Here is an 18,291-nt window from a genome sequence, read left to right as displayed (position 1 = left end):
TATGCAACATAATTTGAAAAGTATGACATACTAATGTAAAATCATTAGTATTCCTTTTTCTGTTCCTATCCAAATGCACTGTTGATCTTGCCGTTCGTCACCGAAGACAAATTCCTTGTATATCTTTTATACTTGGCCATTAAAGTATTCTGTATTCTGTATTCTGTACAATCATTGGCTTTGATGTGGATTGTCAATGACAGGCACAGTTGTGAGGCAGCAAGAATTTTATCACAGGATACCACGCTACATCGTCCCCAAGACAAGACTCGAAAAGATTCTCAGTGTAAAAGGTAAAATGGAGTGAGAGAAGGAATGGGTGCTGTTTTTCACTTGCTTGCGGGTTTTTTCCCCTCTAAATTTTGAATGGGCCAATTCAGCTTAGGATCAGGGTCTCCCCCACATAATGTATTATTTTGGGAGGGAGGGAGGGAGGGAGGGAGGGAGGAAGGAAGGAAGGAAGGAAGGAAGGAAGGGAGGGAGGGAGGGAGGGAGGGAGGGAGGGAGGGAGGAAGGGAGGGAAGGTGGGATTAAAAGAGAGCCCAGTGCATGTTGTAGTGAAAGCTTTGGGCCTTGATCTACTTATTCAGCCAAATTGATTTCCCATGAGGGTCCTTCACTGACCCATCGTTCCCATCTGGGAGTGGGCAGCCTTAGCAACTGAAACGATGAATAAACAGATAACTCTGTTAAATAGCTGAAGCTTGTGTGCACAGCATGAATCCGTAAAAAGTCTATGTTGCGGCTTCCCTTCCCTTCCCTCTTCTCTTCCTCTCCTCTCCTCTCGTTTTCATATCCCCTTTTTGGCTTCCTTGCTTGATTTCACCCTTTCACAGGAAACCTTCTGGGTGAAGTGATCCATGCTGCTGTTAAGCCAGGTGTGCTGAAGCTACTGGCTGACCTCCCTCAAGGGAGCGCAGAAGCAGAACTGATGAACATCGTCCCTGTGTTTTACGTGTATGATTACCTGGAAAGAACAAAGTCCTGGGACATCTTTGGCGAGACCGGTGTAAATCAACAAATTACCATGTCAAGGAAGATGAAAGTAGGTAAGGAAACACCCTTCCAGCTGTGAACCTGCCAATGGTGTAGATGGGAAAGCCGGTGGAATGCCGACCTGCCAAAGCACACCTTCTGTGGAGGGACATGATTTTTCCTTAAGGCTTGTGAGAGTTGCATGAAGTTTCTTTAAAGTTTTTTAATTTATATATCAAATTTGTCACCACCCATCTCGTTCAAAGGCGACTCTGGGCGGTTTACAGAAAGGATAGAACCAGTTGAAATATAATATAAAAGAAGTCTTAAATAATAAATAGATTCCAAGAATCGGTGGAATTGGCAAGCAGCCCAGGGAGCGTTATCAAGGCACCAGCTGCCCCACGATCGACCAGAGCTCCCATCGCCCCACGCAAGCTGGCAGAGTCAGGTCTGCAGCCCTTTCCAGAAAGCCAGGATGGTAGGGGCCCGCTGCACCTCTGGGGGGAGAATATTCCAAAGGGTGGGGGCAACAGCAGAAAAAGCTCTCCCTCTGGGCCTTCTCTGTCAAGTCCAGGCCCCCTCAAACTGGAGATCATTTCTGCATCATTATAATTATCTTTAAAAAAAGAGAGAGAGCCTATCCTTCTGTCTGTCTGTCTGTCTGTCTCCATCCATTTTGGGGCACATTTCTCCATTTCCCCCCCTTAGCTGGATTACTGAATTTCAGTTCCTATACTGATCCAGTATGTCAGGGAGTCTTAACCATCTGCCCCTTTGAGAGTCCAATGAAACCTATGGATGCCTTCTTAGAGAATAAATACATAAATAAAATAAAAAACCTAGATATAGACTGTATTGGAAAGAAAAAACCTAGATTTAGGCTGTATTTCAAATAGTTATCCAACTGTTGAAAGAAAACAAACACGTCATCTTTGGGCATCCACTCAATTACATTTGTTTTGTTTCAATGGTTGCAAGTATCAAAAATCCTGTTGTTGTTTTTCCCTATCCAAGTTCACAGATCTCCTGAAATCTATCCATGTACCCCCAAGAGGTCCTTAGACCCCACATTAAGAACCTCTGCAGTGTGTGTAAATTAGGTGAAATGATATCTCCAGGAAGGAAAGTCAGAGGATCTATGTACTTACAGTATGTAAATGGAATTGCTACAAGGAGTGGCTGTCAGGGTCAGAAAGGCAAGTGGTTGGGGACAGAGATGCTACTCAATTTCCAGAACAGAAGGATTAAGGATCCAAAGGGCTGGGAGAAAGTAGTTTAAGATGGGCCAATAATGGATTTATTGCATCAGTTAGATGTGAATGGCTCCTGACCGCACCTAGTTGGAAAAATGCTAAAGAAGGTTGGACGTGGTTAATTCTTGGATTGGAGACTATCAGGACCATAAGCGAGATGGGGAGATCACAAAGCTGAGGGATTCTTTGCCTTTTAAGATGTGAATGAGCTCTTGGAGAAGAAATGTTGTTTTGGGTTTCTCAGGAATCATCAGCATCCTGTCTTTTCAAAAGCAAGATTTCTCTTACAGCATGTGGAAGGATGGGGAAGCTGGCACCTGGTAAGTGGAAGGGGTTTGAGAGCCAGACACTTCCAGAACAGTTCAGAGGTCATTCCTTGGAATTATATCACGTCAAGAGAAAACTGGTGTTTTTCCTTCATGTGACATTATTTGACCTGACTACCTGCTCTGAACAGGGGGACTATGACAGATTTGCAGTATTTCTGCTTCTTTCTACATCTGCAGGTTGGCTGTTGGGAGTAGGAGCCCCATGTAAGGTCTGCAGAAGAACAGCACTCTCACAGTTGTTGTTCTTACATGGGACAACTAACAGTCTAAAAATGTTGCTAGCTCAGAGTCCAAACATCAGCTCTCTACATCTTGATCAGGCTTCTATGGGTGTGCTGTTCTTTCTTCACGTAGCTACTAGATCATTTCATCATTTGTTTGACGGAGAGGGGGCTTCCCAGTCTGACATAAGGAAGCAGCCCCATTATATAGATTCATCTTCCCAATTGCCTAAGAGCCTTTATTGACAAATAAAATAAATACAATGATGAAATAAGGCAAGGATCACATCTTTAGCATATGATGGGTGAGTGGACATCCTTTTAATAGCTGAGGGCTGGGTTTAATATTTTTGGAAGGGTGAGGATTGAAGATAATGAAGTAAAGTGAGTGGGGGTGAGTCCTACATGTGAACAGAGGTAGGATTTATCTGTTTCCCCTCTGTGGGTTTTCTTTTTAATCACGTTCAATCTGCCTTCATTTTGTGTTTCCCTTTTTTCCTGCCTCCTGGTGTTCGAACACTTTCAACTTCTTTTCTTTCCTGTTTGTTTCTGGATTTCTTGAAAGCTGTCTCCAAATGTGTGGAAAAAACTCAGTTTTATCTTTCGGTATGGCAGGATTACAGCATTTATCCTAAGGGTTTTTGGACAAGTTCAGCAATATGCGCCTGTTCAATTTGCTTCGGTGTGTGAGTCTCTGAAATGGATGGTTGACATCTGTCAAATGGATGATGGATCTTTCAGGGAAATCTCAGATTACAAGCCAGTAATGCTACAGGTATGGAAGGGGACTAAGAAGTAAGTGAATTAAGATTCATCTATGGGTCTGTTGAACTTCAGTTTGTGGAAAGAAGAGAAAACATATCTCCTTTCTCTCATGCAATCAATCAATCAATCAATCACTGCACTCAGCTAGAACTCTTGGCTTTGCAGAAGACCCAGAATTGTTATTTTGTTGAGTCCAGCTTGTTTCCAACATACTGTTGCTCAAGACTTTGTAATGTCTTCCTAGAGTGCGTATTTTTCTTCCTGCATTTCCCAAGTTCCTGATAGGATAAAGTGGTTCCTTACATTTTGTTACTCCGCTATATAGAGTTTTCCTCTGGCATTTTTGTGCTAGAATTCAAGGATTAGCCCTAATCTGTTGTTCTTTCCACTTGTGTTCTGTGGAATCCATGCCTTCATGTTACAGAAAGCAGTGCAGGATAAATAGAATTTAGTTTGGTTTATTCTTTTAGTTTGCTATTATTGCAGTCATAGACCAGAACAACTTAAAAAGTAACAATGGTGCATCAGAATAAAGGGTTGTCTAGCTAAAACGATATACCGAAACATATACCAAATGCTCGGGGATCTGGGACGGAAACTACTTCCCTATCTACAGGGTTTCTGAAAATTTGGATGGGGAATATTGCAGTAGTTTTGGGGTGGGGGCAGTTGAGTGAAGCTTTCAAGGATGGGTTGGTTACTTCAGAAGGGTGGGTAGAGTTTTGTCCTGGCTGCTCTCTGTAGTGGTGACTGATACAGATTAATTTGTATAACTTGCTACATGAGGGGAACTAAGAATCAGGGCAGTGACAGATTTTGCCTAAGTCTTAACTTATTTGTTTGTTTTCAAAGGGTACATTACGTAATGTGCAGAAAGAAAACAGTCTGTATCTCACAGCCTTCTCCTTGATTGCCTTCGAAAAAAATAGGAACCTGTGCCCCTTCCAGGTGGGTATGTCCACTTTCCACTTATCAGTGGCATCTCTGCTGCCATGTATTTACCCTGGTCAAAATTCAGCATCCTCTTTGATGAACGTTTATGCTCCACCAATGCCAGAGACTGCTAGGATTTAAGTGTGTCCAGCTCTGCTTGAACAATGTTGGCATAGTTTGACCTTTGCATTGAGAAGCCGATGGTGACAGCAGTTAGAATATTGAATTCAGATTAAAGATGGGGGAGCGTAATGCTGTCTCTGTTATTTGAGACCCATCATTATTATTTGATCCATCTGACGGAATATTTTTCAAGATAATATGGGGAAAAGAACCATGCATGGGAAGAATGCATGGGAAGAAAGGTGGGATGTGGAAAATCAATGGGCAACCAAGCAAAATGAACCATTGTGTCTTTGCCTTTACAGAACATTGAAGATGCTAAAAACAGGGCTGCCAATTATTTGTTGGAAAATGTCGAATCCTCACAAAACACCTTTGTCTTGGCCATAGTGACCTATGCTCTAAAGCTAGCAAAGGTCAACCAGCCTGCCGTTCTTGCAGCCTACACTCGGTTGAAGAAAGAAGCTCTGGTGAAAGGTAAAGTCCAGACCTACTGATTCCAAACCAATTCACCTACTGATGATGGCACACCCTTATAAACACCAGCAGCCCTTCATCCTCTAGTCCCCATTCATCCATCCACCAGCAGCCCTTCATCCTTCATCCTTCAGGTTAGGCTGGCCTCTCCAAGTACCACAATAAGCAAGGAAGATACTCTCATTGGTCCTGGGTTCCTTGGCTAGTGTCAGAGGCCAGAGGGATCTTCCTTCCCCACTGTGAATGCTGTATCTTTGTTATTTCCCATTTGCAGAGAGCCCCCAACCTTATCGCTTCTGGAAAGAGGCTCCCATCAAAATAGATGCAAGCATTCCCTCCGAGAGTAACGCCAAGATGGTTGAAACCACCGCCTATGCCTTGCTTTCTATTTTGCTGCAAGGAGATCAAAATTATGCCAATCCAGTCATTAGATGGTTGACAGAAGAGCAGCGATTTGGGGGTGGATTTTATTCTACACAGGTATCCACTCTCCATCTTCCTCTTCCTCCAGGTCATTTGTAAGAATGTTGGGCACCCCAAAGGCTTAGACAATGCCTGCAGTATTCCACTTACCTTCAGGCTCATTTAGTACAATGACTTAACTTTCTGCTGAATCACACATTGCTAGTAGCATTCAACCCACCTACTACCATTTTGTGAACAAGGATATCATGGGAAACCTTGTCAGATGCTTGGTGACTAAGAAAAAGAGATGAAGTGGTCCAGAATGACTTCCAGTTAAACCCATTTGGGCTCCAAGTAAAAAACTGCCCAGCCATTCCCTGCCAACTACTTTGTTGTACATTTTTAGTTGTTGCTGATTTCAGTCAGGCTGGTCTCTCGCATCCCCTTTTCTCTATTTCTCATGGTTGTTGGCAGTGTCTGTCCATCTCCAACCTTCTGGCAATCAACGTTTTAAATTGTATTTACTTGTTGTTTATTTCAATAATCAATTTTATAGAGTTGCCCAACTTGACCAGTTCTGGGTAGTTTGCAGTAAAAACAACCAATTAAAAAAAAGAATCAAATAAGAAGGCCAAACCAGAATAAAAAGAGCAAAACCTGATTGTGCAGAAACACCCAAAGATAAAAACACCTCGTTGTCTTCTTCTCACTAATTTGACAGGATACGATCAGCGCTTTGGAAGGCCTGACAGAATATTCCGTCCTCATTAAACGGCTTTCTCTGGACATGAACATCAAAGCAGCTTACAAGATCCACGGGGATTTTCATCAGTACAGGCTCACAAGAAGCAATTACATTGGCAGGGCTGTGGAAGTGAGCAAATAAATTGGGGGTGGGTGGGTGGGAGGTCAAGGAGAGTAGATGTTTGAAGTGACTTTTCATCCAGTTGGTCCATTGGGCCAAGTAAGACAAGGTCAAACCCAACCAGGTAGACAAGATTCTAATAAAGAAAGGCCAGACGAATTCCAGGATTGTGGGTGGCAGAAACAATCCCAAAGTTCAGAAGAAATGAAAAGAGGAGGGGGAGTTCCCCACTTCAAGAAAACATTTCAATCCTGAGCCCAGGAGCCCGATTCCTCTCTCCCCCTTCCTGACTTTAAAGAGGGACATCCATTTCCCAAACCATTTTCGAGGGGGTCTTCTGGAAGCTAAGCCACTTCAGACTTTGAAATGAAACCATTCTCCAGCTAAGTTACTTGTAAGTCAAAGATTCTGCTTCCAAAGTAATCTAGTTGTTGTACCAGCCCATGCTGACAGTTTCTCCTGGTGTGGGAGGCAAATTTTTGGCAAAGTTGGGAATACTTCATGCTTGAGATTGAATCTGTGTTATCTGAGTTCAAGACATGGATTCTACCAATGACCTATAACTTCTCCCTATAAGCCAATTACGGTCTGCAAAATTTCAAAAATGAAGTAGGAAAATCCTTTCATGCCATGGCCATTCTTGGCATTTTCATTTCTCTTTCCCATCTATTTTTCTTGTTTTCCTTCTCCAAACCAACCTCCCATCCCCTTGCATCTTAGCTTTCTTTTGCTCTAGGTGAGCGAGCCATTTCACAGGTAATGGTAAATCAAGATTCTAATGAATCCAGATTTCCCATGAAGATCTGTGAAACAAATAGTTGAAAATATCCAGGTCCAGTTTATAATAGCTTAACAAGAACTTTTTATAGCAGCAATGGGGATTAATGTCATTTAAAAAAAAATTCTTTGCATATTCAGGCTCCCTTGAATGAAGATATAGAAGTACGCACAGGGAGTGACACTGGCTTAGCAGTTGTGAATGTAAGTGAACAAAACATCTTCATTTATTTATATTCTGATGTTCTAAAAGGTGCTTCTTGCATCAAATGGCATGTGGACCCCCAAATCTCTGAATATGTTTTCTCCTATTCAGAACACTCCAAACTATAACATGTTGTAAATCCAGCTTGACAGATGGATGTGAGAGAATGAACAAGAAAATGAGCGTTGGAGTTCAGGCCCTCCAACATCTGGGTGGGGAACATATTCATTTGGCTAGAATACAACTAGATATCAGGGGGTTTTTTTAGTTTTGGACCTGGAGTTCTTCTTACTGGGTTGGCTAGAAACATACCGTAGTAGATAGAGTACTGGGATAGATTATCGTTACAAATTTAACCCTTTGACTTACCTATTTTACACATATTATAACAGTAACTAGAAGCTGATTGGTGGGTTCAAAACCTCCAACCTAATGTGGTTCCCCCTTTATTTTTATTTGGACATCTACAGCTGAGGAGCGTATATTATAAGAGCAGTGTTTCTGAGGACACTTGTGACTATCAGCTGAAGATTGATGTCACACAAGATGGTGAGGAATTCATTTTTAAAAAAATTAAACTGGAGAAAAGACAATTAAGGGGACAGTTAGATAGTTCTCTTCATGACTTTGACGGGATGGCACAGTGATTTTTTCCCCTGTTCCTCCCAAGATGGGATGTGTCTGTGACAAGAGAAGGGATTTCAACTAAGCATTAAAACTATTTATTACTAAGACCAGCCCAGAAGGCAAAGGTGAGGGGGTTTCTTTCCTCAGAGATTCTTTAAGTAGTAGGGGGATGGCCACTTACCTTATTTATTAAGTTATTATTAAGTTATGGATTTCTTGGATCATCTTTAATCTGAACACAGACTAAATAAAAATAAGGTTAATGCGTAACACCTACAGAGCTCTAGCTTGAAATCTTCTGTCCATAAAGCTCTTTAGTGCATATACTGAGAAGCGATCCTATTTAACTGAGCCTCTGCAGACAATATTGGTACCCCAAATCTACTCCAACATAGCTTTGATAACCTCTGTAAGGTAAAATCTCAGTACTGCTTGGGAGGGCATCAGGTTCGTGAATACGTCTATAAACAATTCCTTTCTGAAGTGCCCAAAATTTTTCAGCCTGGGTGGTGGCAAGAATGCATTTCTTTCCTCTGAATATATGGAATTGCAATGTGTTGTTTTGGCCACTTCATGCTCTACTGGATAATTAATCCTGAAATTCTTTTCTTTTGTTTTTAAATCAACCTTCTTTTGCATATGCAGAAAGGAAGTACTACCTGTCCTCCAACCAAGTCCGACTGTTGGTCGCCTGTGCAAAGTAAGTCTGGATAACCTGAGGCTGTTGCGGTGTCAAGAAGAGCGGGAAGAAGAGTCATTACTTTTGATACGTTCTCTCATACTTTTTCAGCCTGGGCCTTGAAGCTATACAGGGGTGAATCTGGTTAGTTTTTGAATGGGAGGCGATCGTGAGAAGGCCATGAGGAGATCTTAGGGCTGTAGGCTAGACGAGGAAGTAGAAAAAAACATGCTTGAAGAAGACAAGGGCCAATCATTTGTATACTGTGGCTAAGAAAGCAATGTAGATGTGTTCATGAAGTCACCAGGACTTCAGATCAACTTGGAGGCTTGCTCTTTTCCTGCCTAATAACCTTCCACCCTGTTGCTTATTCCAGGTTCTTCCTTTCTCATCCTGCTCTCAAGTCCTACAGTTTATGTCCCACAATTGGGATCGAGAGTTGGTTTTATTGATGCAAACTCTGAAAAAGTGCGACAAATTCATGGAGCTATAAATGATCATTGATGGCCCGTGTCAGAATCAAAGTGAAAGAAAGTGGTTGTCTCCCATGGAGTCAGTTGCTATTGTTTCCATTTTTCACTCTGCATAGGTACAAACCTCGTAGGAAAATACCGCAATCTTCCTCTTCCCATGCAGTGATAGATATCTCTCTTCCCAATGGACTGGAAGCAAATACAGAGGATTTGTCTATTGTAAGTAATATTGATATCCCCATTTTTTTTTAATGTAGTGAGATCTTAATTCAATATATATTTTTGAACACAAATATGTATTTCTAAACACATTGGGTCCTAAACTGTATTTTTTTAGTTGAAAACTGCCCTGAACAAATTCAGAAAACTGTGAACTCTAATCAACTCACATCTACAGTTAACCCTATGGCCATTCAAATACCAATTTAGCAAAATAGAAACTTTTTTTAAAAAAGTAAGCCTTTTTTTCCAGAATATATCAATCCAGCTGGTAAATATTCTCATTTCTTTTTCTCAGCTTGCAAATGATGTTGACCCGCTGATTCCAGAATATGAGATAACACCAGAGGGACATGTATTAATGCAGGTAGATTCGGTAAGTATTTTTCACAACGCTTGCCAAATAACTAATTTTTTTTTTATCATCCTATCTCTCAGGGCTGCTTAATTAAAACTCAGTTGATTGGTCCAATAGAACTTGTCACCCCCTGCCAGATTGAGCAGGGAGGCACAGGAAATGGGTTTCTGCAAACTGCATGTGCTACACAGATTAAGCTGTTTCTTCAGGGTGCAAATAACTGCATTCTGCCAGTCAGGTGGTAGTAGAGAAGATCAATGTATTTTTCAGTATTCTGAAGCCCTGTTTTCTAATCAGTGGAGATCATATTATATTAGTATTCCTCGTTAAATTCAAGTAGATGCCCACGTTCATAAAAACAGAGCTGCTGATCAGATCAGGCTAAAGATTCCAGGCCATTCTCTTTCACCGAATCATTTCTGGGAAACCCCGAGTAGGATACGAGGGTAATAGCTTCCTTCTGCCCACATTCCTCAGCCAGTGGTGGTTTTGCACACCCCACAAATGTAACTGATCTTATTTTGGAAATTAACTAAAGTCATATTGGCTCACATCAAGAGCTGATACAGCAACGCACCGAAGATCCATGAAGTTTCAGCGTAAAGAGGCTGGGTGGAGAAATGTCGTTTGTGGTTTTATTTATAACGAATCCATCTGAACTTACATTATTCTGATAGATTCCAGGAAATGATTTCCTGTGTGTTGGCTTCCGAATAACTGAAATTTACCAAGTTGGAATGCCAAGTCCAGGAACCTTCTCCGTGTATGACTATCACAGCCCTGGTAAGGAATTAATTTTGGTCAGCTTTCCTGCAAGACAGAATCCCAATCTGGCCTTTTTAAGCTTAGCATGTCAGTCCAGACCACACCAGTCTGTTGATGAAATTTAGGCTGTTGGCTTCAGTACTGATTACTCTCCAGAGTTGAACGCTGTATCTCATTTGGCCCTCAGCGTTCTCAGAAATCCACCTTATTTCAAGAGAATTTTGAATCTGCTTTTTTCCCCTTGCCATTCCTAACGTAACTGACCTGATCAATCTCTCTCGGTTTCAAAAAAATGTAACTTTTGTTTTTACAGATAAACGGTGCACTATCTTTTATAATGCTTATGGAGAAGCGTCACTTGTTAAGCTATGTGAAGACAATGAATGCAAATGTATGGAAGGTAAGCAACTTATTCAAAAGGAACTTGAATTAAATAACCTGAAAAAACGTAAGTTCAAAGGGTGTTAAAAATGTATAAAATTAAAATCATGACATATTAAGAAGAATGTATTAAAAAAGCAACTCTGTTGTTTAATTATCTCCATTGGGTCATTAAGAGCCAACTCAAAGGCAAAGAATGAACATATATCTTCAGGATTTTAAATGCAAAGTAGTGTTATCTCTCCAATGAAGTTTTTTTTTTTTTTAGTTGTACTCTATGCTTAATAACACCAAGGTTTTTCATAAATCTATAGATTGCTGGCTTTTGTTGTATAATTCAACAACACCTTATAATTTTAAAACATTTTCTTCTCAAAATTATATTACCAGTCATATGAACATGGAGACAACTGTAGAACCAAGTGATTTAATTCTATAGAACTTTCTTTGGATCATTTAGATTATAACATAACGTAAATTTCAATCCTTTTCACCACATATTTTCCCATGGTTCCATCAGTATATTGTGTCCAAAGTTCTTAGCCCATTTTATCATACAGACTTTCACTTGTTCTTCGTCTGTTTCCATTTTTTTCACTATTTTTTCACCACTTTTATGGTTTTTACTTTGTTAAAAATTTCTTCAATAAAAATTATATAAAAAAAGAACTTTACTCAGATCACAGCGTTGGTATAAACCAGCAGTGTGTCAGAGCATCATATAACATGATTCATTGCTTGGGAAAGGTGGTTCTTTTGGGGGGGGGGGTATGCAACTGTTTTCTATTCTCAATAGATACTTTTTTGGGAAAGAATTGCAGGTAAATATAAAGCACTATCAAAACATTTCTAAACAGTGCACGAAAGTAAAGAAAATTCTGTATCTGCTGGTTTGTATTAAAATTTTTAAAAAATGGGCTTAAGGTTTCAGGAGAGGCATGTGTTCCAGTCATATGCATCCGTGTCAAGGCATAACACAGAATCCCTTTTGAAGAAATTTTCCTGCTTAAAAAGATTCTTCTGTCTCCCAAAAATACAGTGGAATGTGGACATATGCAGCCCAGGCTGGACAAGTCCATAACTTTTGATACCCGAAAAGAGGCAGCTTGCCAGGAGAACATTGCGTACGGTAAGAGATCCATGCCTAAGAGAACGTGGTTCCCTAAACAAGAAGTTCTATGTGGCACCAGAAATTGGATACACAAAATGGTTCCTAGCGATATGTAGACTTTCTCACTTGCTACAAAGCACAGGGTGTGCCCTGAGGCTCGGTTTTAAAGCACGTTTTCCAACTTTAGCTCATGATCTCATTTCTGGGCAGCAAATTGTGGGGAGGAAGGTTGAGCCTTTGGGGGATTTTAGGAGGTGAGGGTGGAGAGTTTGGCCAGCTTTCCAGATGCACAGGCATGCACAGGCCCTGAAGGCTACCTGATTGTGGAGTATCGTTCTATGGGAATTTCTGGGGAAAAGAAATAATCCTTTATTATCCCCCACACTGGATGCATGAGTTTGTTTCCCCCATCCAGACTTTATCACAGCCCTCTCCAACCTTCACTGACCTAGAAAATGTGAAGGAGAGTCAGACTGGTGTGGTGCGTGGACGAGAGACCATTAGAAAGTCCAGTGACTAAAGACCAGGATGTTGAGAAGCCATCCCAGAACCATTTCTGTAACCCTGCCAAGCAAACAACATGGATGCATCTGTGGGGTCATGAGGACGCGAGCTTCTTCTCTTGCCGCTTTCTGTCTCCGGGTTGGGTCTGAGAAATGCCTGCCTTTCCAATGAAGAGGTTGGGAACGTGAAGGGTTCCACCGTGGTTTGGAATCAGCCACTGTGATTCTGAGCAGAAGTTTCAGATGGCAACCTCTGCCTTCTCCAACAGGCCCTTCAGAGGATTTAATGGCCTTGGGTCAGCCCCTCTAGGTAGACGAGACCAAGAAATCAACTCCACAGGAAGGCCAAAATGACTTTTATTGAAAGTGGCTATAATAACAAAGCCTGGTTCTGTGGTACCTCCTCTTCCTCCTCCTTATAGCTTAGTGAACATAAACTGAGTGAATTTAGTGAATGAGTCTCAGCCACTTCTGAACGTTATCTAGCTGTTGTGGACCTCAAATATGTTTTACCCTTGTTGCTTTGGCAGCGGAGCTGGCAAATCTCTGTCAAGGTCCTCTTCCTTATTTTCTACACCTTGGGTAGAAGATGTTTGCTCTTCTATGAAATGCAGAAGGGAATAAAGTATCTTGACCCATAAAAAATAATTTACTAAATATCCACAAACCCCTTGGGAAGATTGCTCTGTAATCAAGGCATTGCAGATGTGAAATCTCCCTGTTTGGGTGTCAGTTACCTGTTTAGGGATGGCTTTGAGGAGGTGGGAGCATCACCGATGGGGAGGGGGCTATAAAAGCAGAGCTTCCTTATTAGACAACTTGAAAGGCATATGTTTCAGGGCAAAAGGGATTGTGGTATTTATTTAATGAATTGTTATTTCTCCTTTTTGCCCCCTTAGTGTACAAAGTGATTATCAAATCATCCAAGGAAGAAGGAAGCTTTGTTAAATACAATGCGATCCTTCTGGAACCCTATAAACTAGGTGAGAAATTAATTTCGCATCCATTTAGTAATCAAATGAATAATAGCAGATGCCTGGGTGGGGTCCCGGCACCCATGAGATACCATGGGTTTGTTCCTTGATGCCCATTCAGCTGCCCTTCTTGCACCCCTTTTAAGAAGCCCTGGGTTGTTCCTCTGCATGAGACGCGCTGAGCTTCTGCCAGAAGATTCAGCCCCATTGGAAGAAAGCTTGGCCTGTGGGTTCCCTTCAACTTCTTTCAACTCTTCTGTAGGGCTGGCTTTTGCTGAGAAGAATGCAGAAATCATCTTTATTAAAAAGAGGTCCTGCATGGATATTCAGTTAAATCTGGAGGAGAATTACCTGATCATGGGAAAAGAGGCCTTGAAGACAGGAGAGGGCGCCAGTGCCAAGTAAGCAAACAAACTTTTGGTGGAGGGGCCGCCCCCCTCCAAACCCTTTGGAAAGGATGGCAGTTTAGCCCGCTGAAAGGCCTCTGTGCTCTTTGACAAACAGTATCCATATAAGGCCACGACAGTGTCAGAGGAGCTTCTTGTCAATCATGTACAATCAACTGTAGAGATGCTATCACTTAGCAGAAGCAGAGGGAAAAGCCCAAATACGCATGTCGTAGGGAGGCACTTCTAAACCATGCATTGAAGTGGAGCTGCGGAACCAGGAACTGCAAAGGGGTGGGAGATGGAATAGGGACACCCCTGAGGAGTAACAGATAATCCTGAAAAACAGCAAGGTTGGAACACCTCTGCAAAGCGACGTTTTGTGCGCGTGCACGCTAGGCTGAAATATTTCTCGTCTTCACCTTTCTGGGTCGGTGACACAGCCAAGTCCAAGACCTGAGCTGCACACACCTATGACAAAATCACCAAGCAGAATATTAAAGGTGGTGCAGATGGGGAATCTGAGAAGAATTTCTTATTGGTAGAAAGTAATCACGGGGGGGGGGGCAGGTCTGTGCAGTTCTACCCAAGGACGGTTTTGGTTTGGAAGTGCGAAAAGGTATACAGGGGAAGCGTGGAGGCTTAGCAGCAGCCTTTGAAATAATGGAAGAGAAGTGCTCAAAAGGTTACTTTGGAGAAGCCGAATTAGTTCTCTTGATGTTCTGAGCAAAATGAGGTCATTATTCCATTTTCATTGTTTCCTTTCTCTTTCTTTCTGGGAATATGGATGGAGGCAGGAAAAAAAAATGTGGTCCATTCCCTAGTGTTGGAATTGTAGAAGGCTGCTCCTGAAAACTTCAGCTGTATTCTGAGTTGAGGTTGTCCTGGTTTACTTTCTGCCCTGATATGGTTTTGCTGGGTCTTTCCCCGTCCCTTACATTGCACATTGGCAAGGTGTGTGAACCCCCAGGATATTAACATCGGGACACAGGAGTGAGTTTAACTACAACATTGTAAGCTGACACTTTTTCCAGGAGCTGTACCATCCTTCTAACCTGGAAGGGATTGCGCAGTAGAAAACACCCAGCGGATTTCCTTCAGCCACCCGGGTTCCCTCAACTAGCATGAACATCTACTGTTTTTCCATTTAAAATGTCATTTCTCTTCCCTGTAGATACCAGTATCCTTTGGATGACATGACGTGGATTGAGTGGTGGCCTTCCTCAGACGCAACGTGTGACTTTTGCCAAGCCTTTAGAGAATCCTTGGAAGAATTTGGTGACGATCTCTTTATCAATGGTTGTTAAACTGTTGAAACGTCCTGCGAAAGGTCTTAGGCTTCCTGAAACTGGCATTTTTGACAATTTGTTATGGACTTCCATGGTAAACTTAGACACATAAGGATGTGATCTTGCTTAGTCTGCCCTTAACCTCCCCTTCTGCATTGGTGGGTAGGGAACATATACCTCAAAGGTATATGTTTTATTTTATTTCTTTCATTCCCAAACCCTCTTTTCTTTCCCGCTTTCATTCTGAGTCTGGGGGACTTAAAAGAGATGAAATAGGTGTGGGAGGTAAGGCAGAGATGAGAAGGCAGGAAGAATGGGTATGCCTCAAAAAATTGGGATGTAGTATATTGTGTATATCATATTAGCACTGTATTGACCAAGTGGAGATTTGTAAGATGAGTAACCAACCCTAACCCCATCTTTTTTTGTCAGCCGTATCAAATAAAAGTTAAGATATTTCATGATTTGCATTTCATTTTTGCTGGGAATGAGTGTAGCAATGAAACCAGTCTGGTTTGGTAGTTAAGGTGCAGACTAGAAGCAGAAGGGCTGTGAATTCTAGCCCTGCCTTAGGCATGAAGCCAGCTGGGTGACTCTGGTCCAGTCCCTCCCTCTCAGCCCTAGCAACAAGGCAATGGGGATTCACTTCTGAAAACTCTGAAAACGTCGCCAAGAAAATTGCATAGACTTGTCCAGGTGCTTGCCAGGAGTCAAGACTGGCTAGAAGGTGTGTGCACACACAAGAAACATTATCTGCCTATAGAAATTTGCTAGCTGAAGACAGCAAAACCCTCCTTCCCCCAGCATTAAATCAAAAAGCTGCCCATCTCTTGTGTAGGTGACTGCTTAAGCTTCAAAAAAGTCAATTCAAAGTTTCTAGTCCTCATGACTCCTTAGGCTATGCTTGCCGGAATTTCAAAAGCCAGCAAGGAAGACCGAAGAAGAATTCCAGCAGCCGATAAAAGATGTTTTGGTACTCAACCTTTCCTGGTGAAATAATAATAATAATAATAATAATAATAATAATAATAATGTCACACAAAATAGGGTAAAAGTTCATATTGGATATATTTTCTTATCTGTTGTCAACACCAAAGCCACTAAAGACATCACGATACCCAGAATTCAGTGAAAGGTGTAAATCACAGGATGCCAATTCTACTGCAGGAAAAAATGGGGGGCTGGCTAAAAAACCCTCTCTTATTCTTATGGCTATGGAGAAATTCTACTCATCAGAAACCTTTTTCTAATTTTGAGAGGCTATTTGCATCCAGCTGTAGATATTTCCCTTCTGCAAGTTCCCCCCCTTTTCTTTTTTAAGGAAAAAAAAAAAGTCAAAACAGGGCAAACCTGTGCCAAGACTCATAGATTCACAGAAGTGGACAGGACAGTTGAGACTATCAGGCCTCTCTTTTGCTCTATGCAGGAATCCAAATTCACGTATCCCCTAGAAATGGCTGCCTAGTCCCTACCCAGAGATAAGCACCACTGGATTCAACAGGACCAACTTTTAGGTGCCGACTTGCAGCCTGAACTGCAAGCTGAAACTAACAGTAAGTTTTCGGTACTTTCCGCAGCTGACCTATTTCCTCTGGTAATTCCCCCTCGGCTCATCCTTCGACGAACTCAGAGAATAGGCTAAAAACACTGCAGAACACAACAGGATGTGGCTGGCACAGAACTAGGGGCTCAAAGTGCTGGATTCCCCTAATTTAGACAGCCAATCTGCAGCGGAAAGATTTACAAAGCAGGGTTGCACGGGTGGGAGACCGGTCCAGCTTGCAAATGCAACCGACAGGCTAGAGATGCTGGACTGCTGGGCATTTTGCAAAGGGTTGCTTTTTTTAACACGCAGCAAAACCAGGAGACTTGGCACAGCGGCCCTCGCGAGCTGACACACATGCCTTGGATTTCAGGATCGTCTGTCCTAGATCCTGTCTCTTTCAGAAAGAGGGATCTATTTATCTTGCTGAGGACAGACCAGTTTCATGACATTCACTCCCTTCAAGGGCCATGATAAATTTTGTCTTCAGGGGCATGGAAATCTGTTTAAGTAGCTGTTTGCTACTACATTTCATTTGCAATAAAGAATAAGGGCATTCACCTTCTTGCTATCACAAAGGCAGCTGAATAGCCACAGCAGGAAACAGGACACCGAGATCAGACGGACTCTCTGTCTGGCCTGGCACAATGCTTCTGTGGGACAATAGATACCATCAGGTATCCTTTTCCCATCTAATCTCAGCTTCAGGTTATACTGTTATGTTCAGGTTAAAGATCTGGTTAGTGCTGGGATGGGAGACCATGAGGAAGGGCCAGGCTGGGGGCCAGACTGGGAAGTTGGAAACGATCCCAGAACAAAGCGAAGGTAGAACAACGTTCATGGGGTGACCAAGAAAGCTGTGAGGATGTATCACACACAGTTTTGTGTCTAGCAATACATAAAGGAGGCTTTTACTCTGATATGATGAGGAAGTGGGTTATGGTGGCAGCGTCCTTGTGAAGGATGTTCACAAAGTGAACTACAGTTAGCAAATTGGCAACGCCATTGCCCCATCTTCCTGTGCACGTGAACTTTATTTTAGAAAACTTACATTGCTGGAGGAGGAGGAGGAGAAGGAAGGAGAAGGAGGAAGAAAAAGGAGGAAGAGGAAGAAAGAGGAGGAGGAGGAGGAGGAAGAGGAGAATTGGTCAATAAGTAGTCCATAAAACCCACTGCATACATAAAACCAATACTGATTAACTGATTAGGTAAACAGATCAATCTGCTGTGCATCTTACATATCCATATACGAGAAACCTTGGGGGTCCCTGCTCAGCATCCTAGAGAAAACAGACCTCAGGAGTGTTATCTCGGAAATCCTAGTGACCAGACAAGCAAAACAAAACATCTGAACTCCATCTTCCAACTGCTTGGCTTGGATTACCCGGCAGCTGCCCTCGGAAAGCCGTTTTGGGCTAATGAGGCCAAAGGAGCGGAATGGTTTGAGATAAGAGCAAACTTCGCTGGATCCAGCTTTTATCCTTATTAACAGCTGCCCGGCTGGTCTGAGTACCTTCATTTGCACTGTGAAAATAGGTCAGCCTAAGACCTAGCGTAGAGATAATGGGAGGGTTTGAGGGCAGACGTCTGGGGCACGGTGTAGTGGAAGGGTCAGAAGGGACCCCCCCCAACAGCAGAGTTTGAATGTTTGC

The 18,291-nt window shown here is 42.2% G+C and overlaps 1 protein-coding gene across 1 annotated transcript in view; it reads left to right on the top strand.

Annotated features, from left to right (window-relative positions):
- Positions 1-15,557, top strand: part of C5 (complement C5) — a 36,125-nt gene extending 20,568 nt beyond the window's left edge. Inside the window, exons 23-41 of the mRNA XM_025172293.2 lie at positions 204-293; positions 837-1,049; positions 2,476-2,551; positions 3,397-3,556; positions 4,399-4,494; positions 4,908-5,079; positions 5,354-5,559; positions 6,206-6,358; positions 7,268-7,330; positions 7,802-7,880; positions 8,604-8,658; positions 9,227-9,329; positions 9,628-9,705; positions 10,365-10,470; positions 10,766-10,852; positions 11,873-11,962; positions 13,347-13,430; positions 13,684-13,822; positions 14,982-15,557. Coding sequence (XP_025028061.1) covers positions 204-293; positions 837-1,049; positions 2,476-2,551; positions 3,397-3,556; positions 4,399-4,494; positions 4,908-5,079; positions 5,354-5,559; positions 6,206-6,358; positions 7,268-7,330; positions 7,802-7,880; positions 8,604-8,658; positions 9,227-9,329; positions 9,628-9,705; positions 10,365-10,470; positions 10,766-10,852; positions 11,873-11,962; positions 13,347-13,430; positions 13,684-13,822; positions 14,982-15,114 — 2,183 coding nt within the window. The 3' untranslated portion in view covers positions 15,115-15,557. The remainder of the gene's footprint in view (positions 1-203; positions 294-836; positions 1,050-2,475; positions 2,552-3,396; positions 3,557-4,398; positions 4,495-4,907; positions 5,080-5,353; positions 5,560-6,205; positions 6,359-7,267; positions 7,331-7,801; positions 7,881-8,603; positions 8,659-9,226; positions 9,330-9,627; positions 9,706-10,364; positions 10,471-10,765; positions 10,853-11,872; positions 11,963-13,346; positions 13,431-13,683; positions 13,823-14,981) is intronic.
- Positions 15,558-18,291: the final 2,734 nt, after the last annotated feature.

Source organism: Python bivittatus, unplaced genomic scaffold (assembly GCF_059951505.1).
Source record: "Python bivittatus isolate LINGU-HERP-01145 unplaced genomic scaffold, Pbiv_v1 ctg000160_np1212, whole genome shotgun sequence".
Taxonomy (NCBI): domain Eukaryota; kingdom Metazoa; phylum Chordata; class Lepidosauria; order Squamata; family Pythonidae; genus Python; species Python bivittatus.
This window is presented reverse-complemented; position numbering and strand designations above follow the sequence as displayed.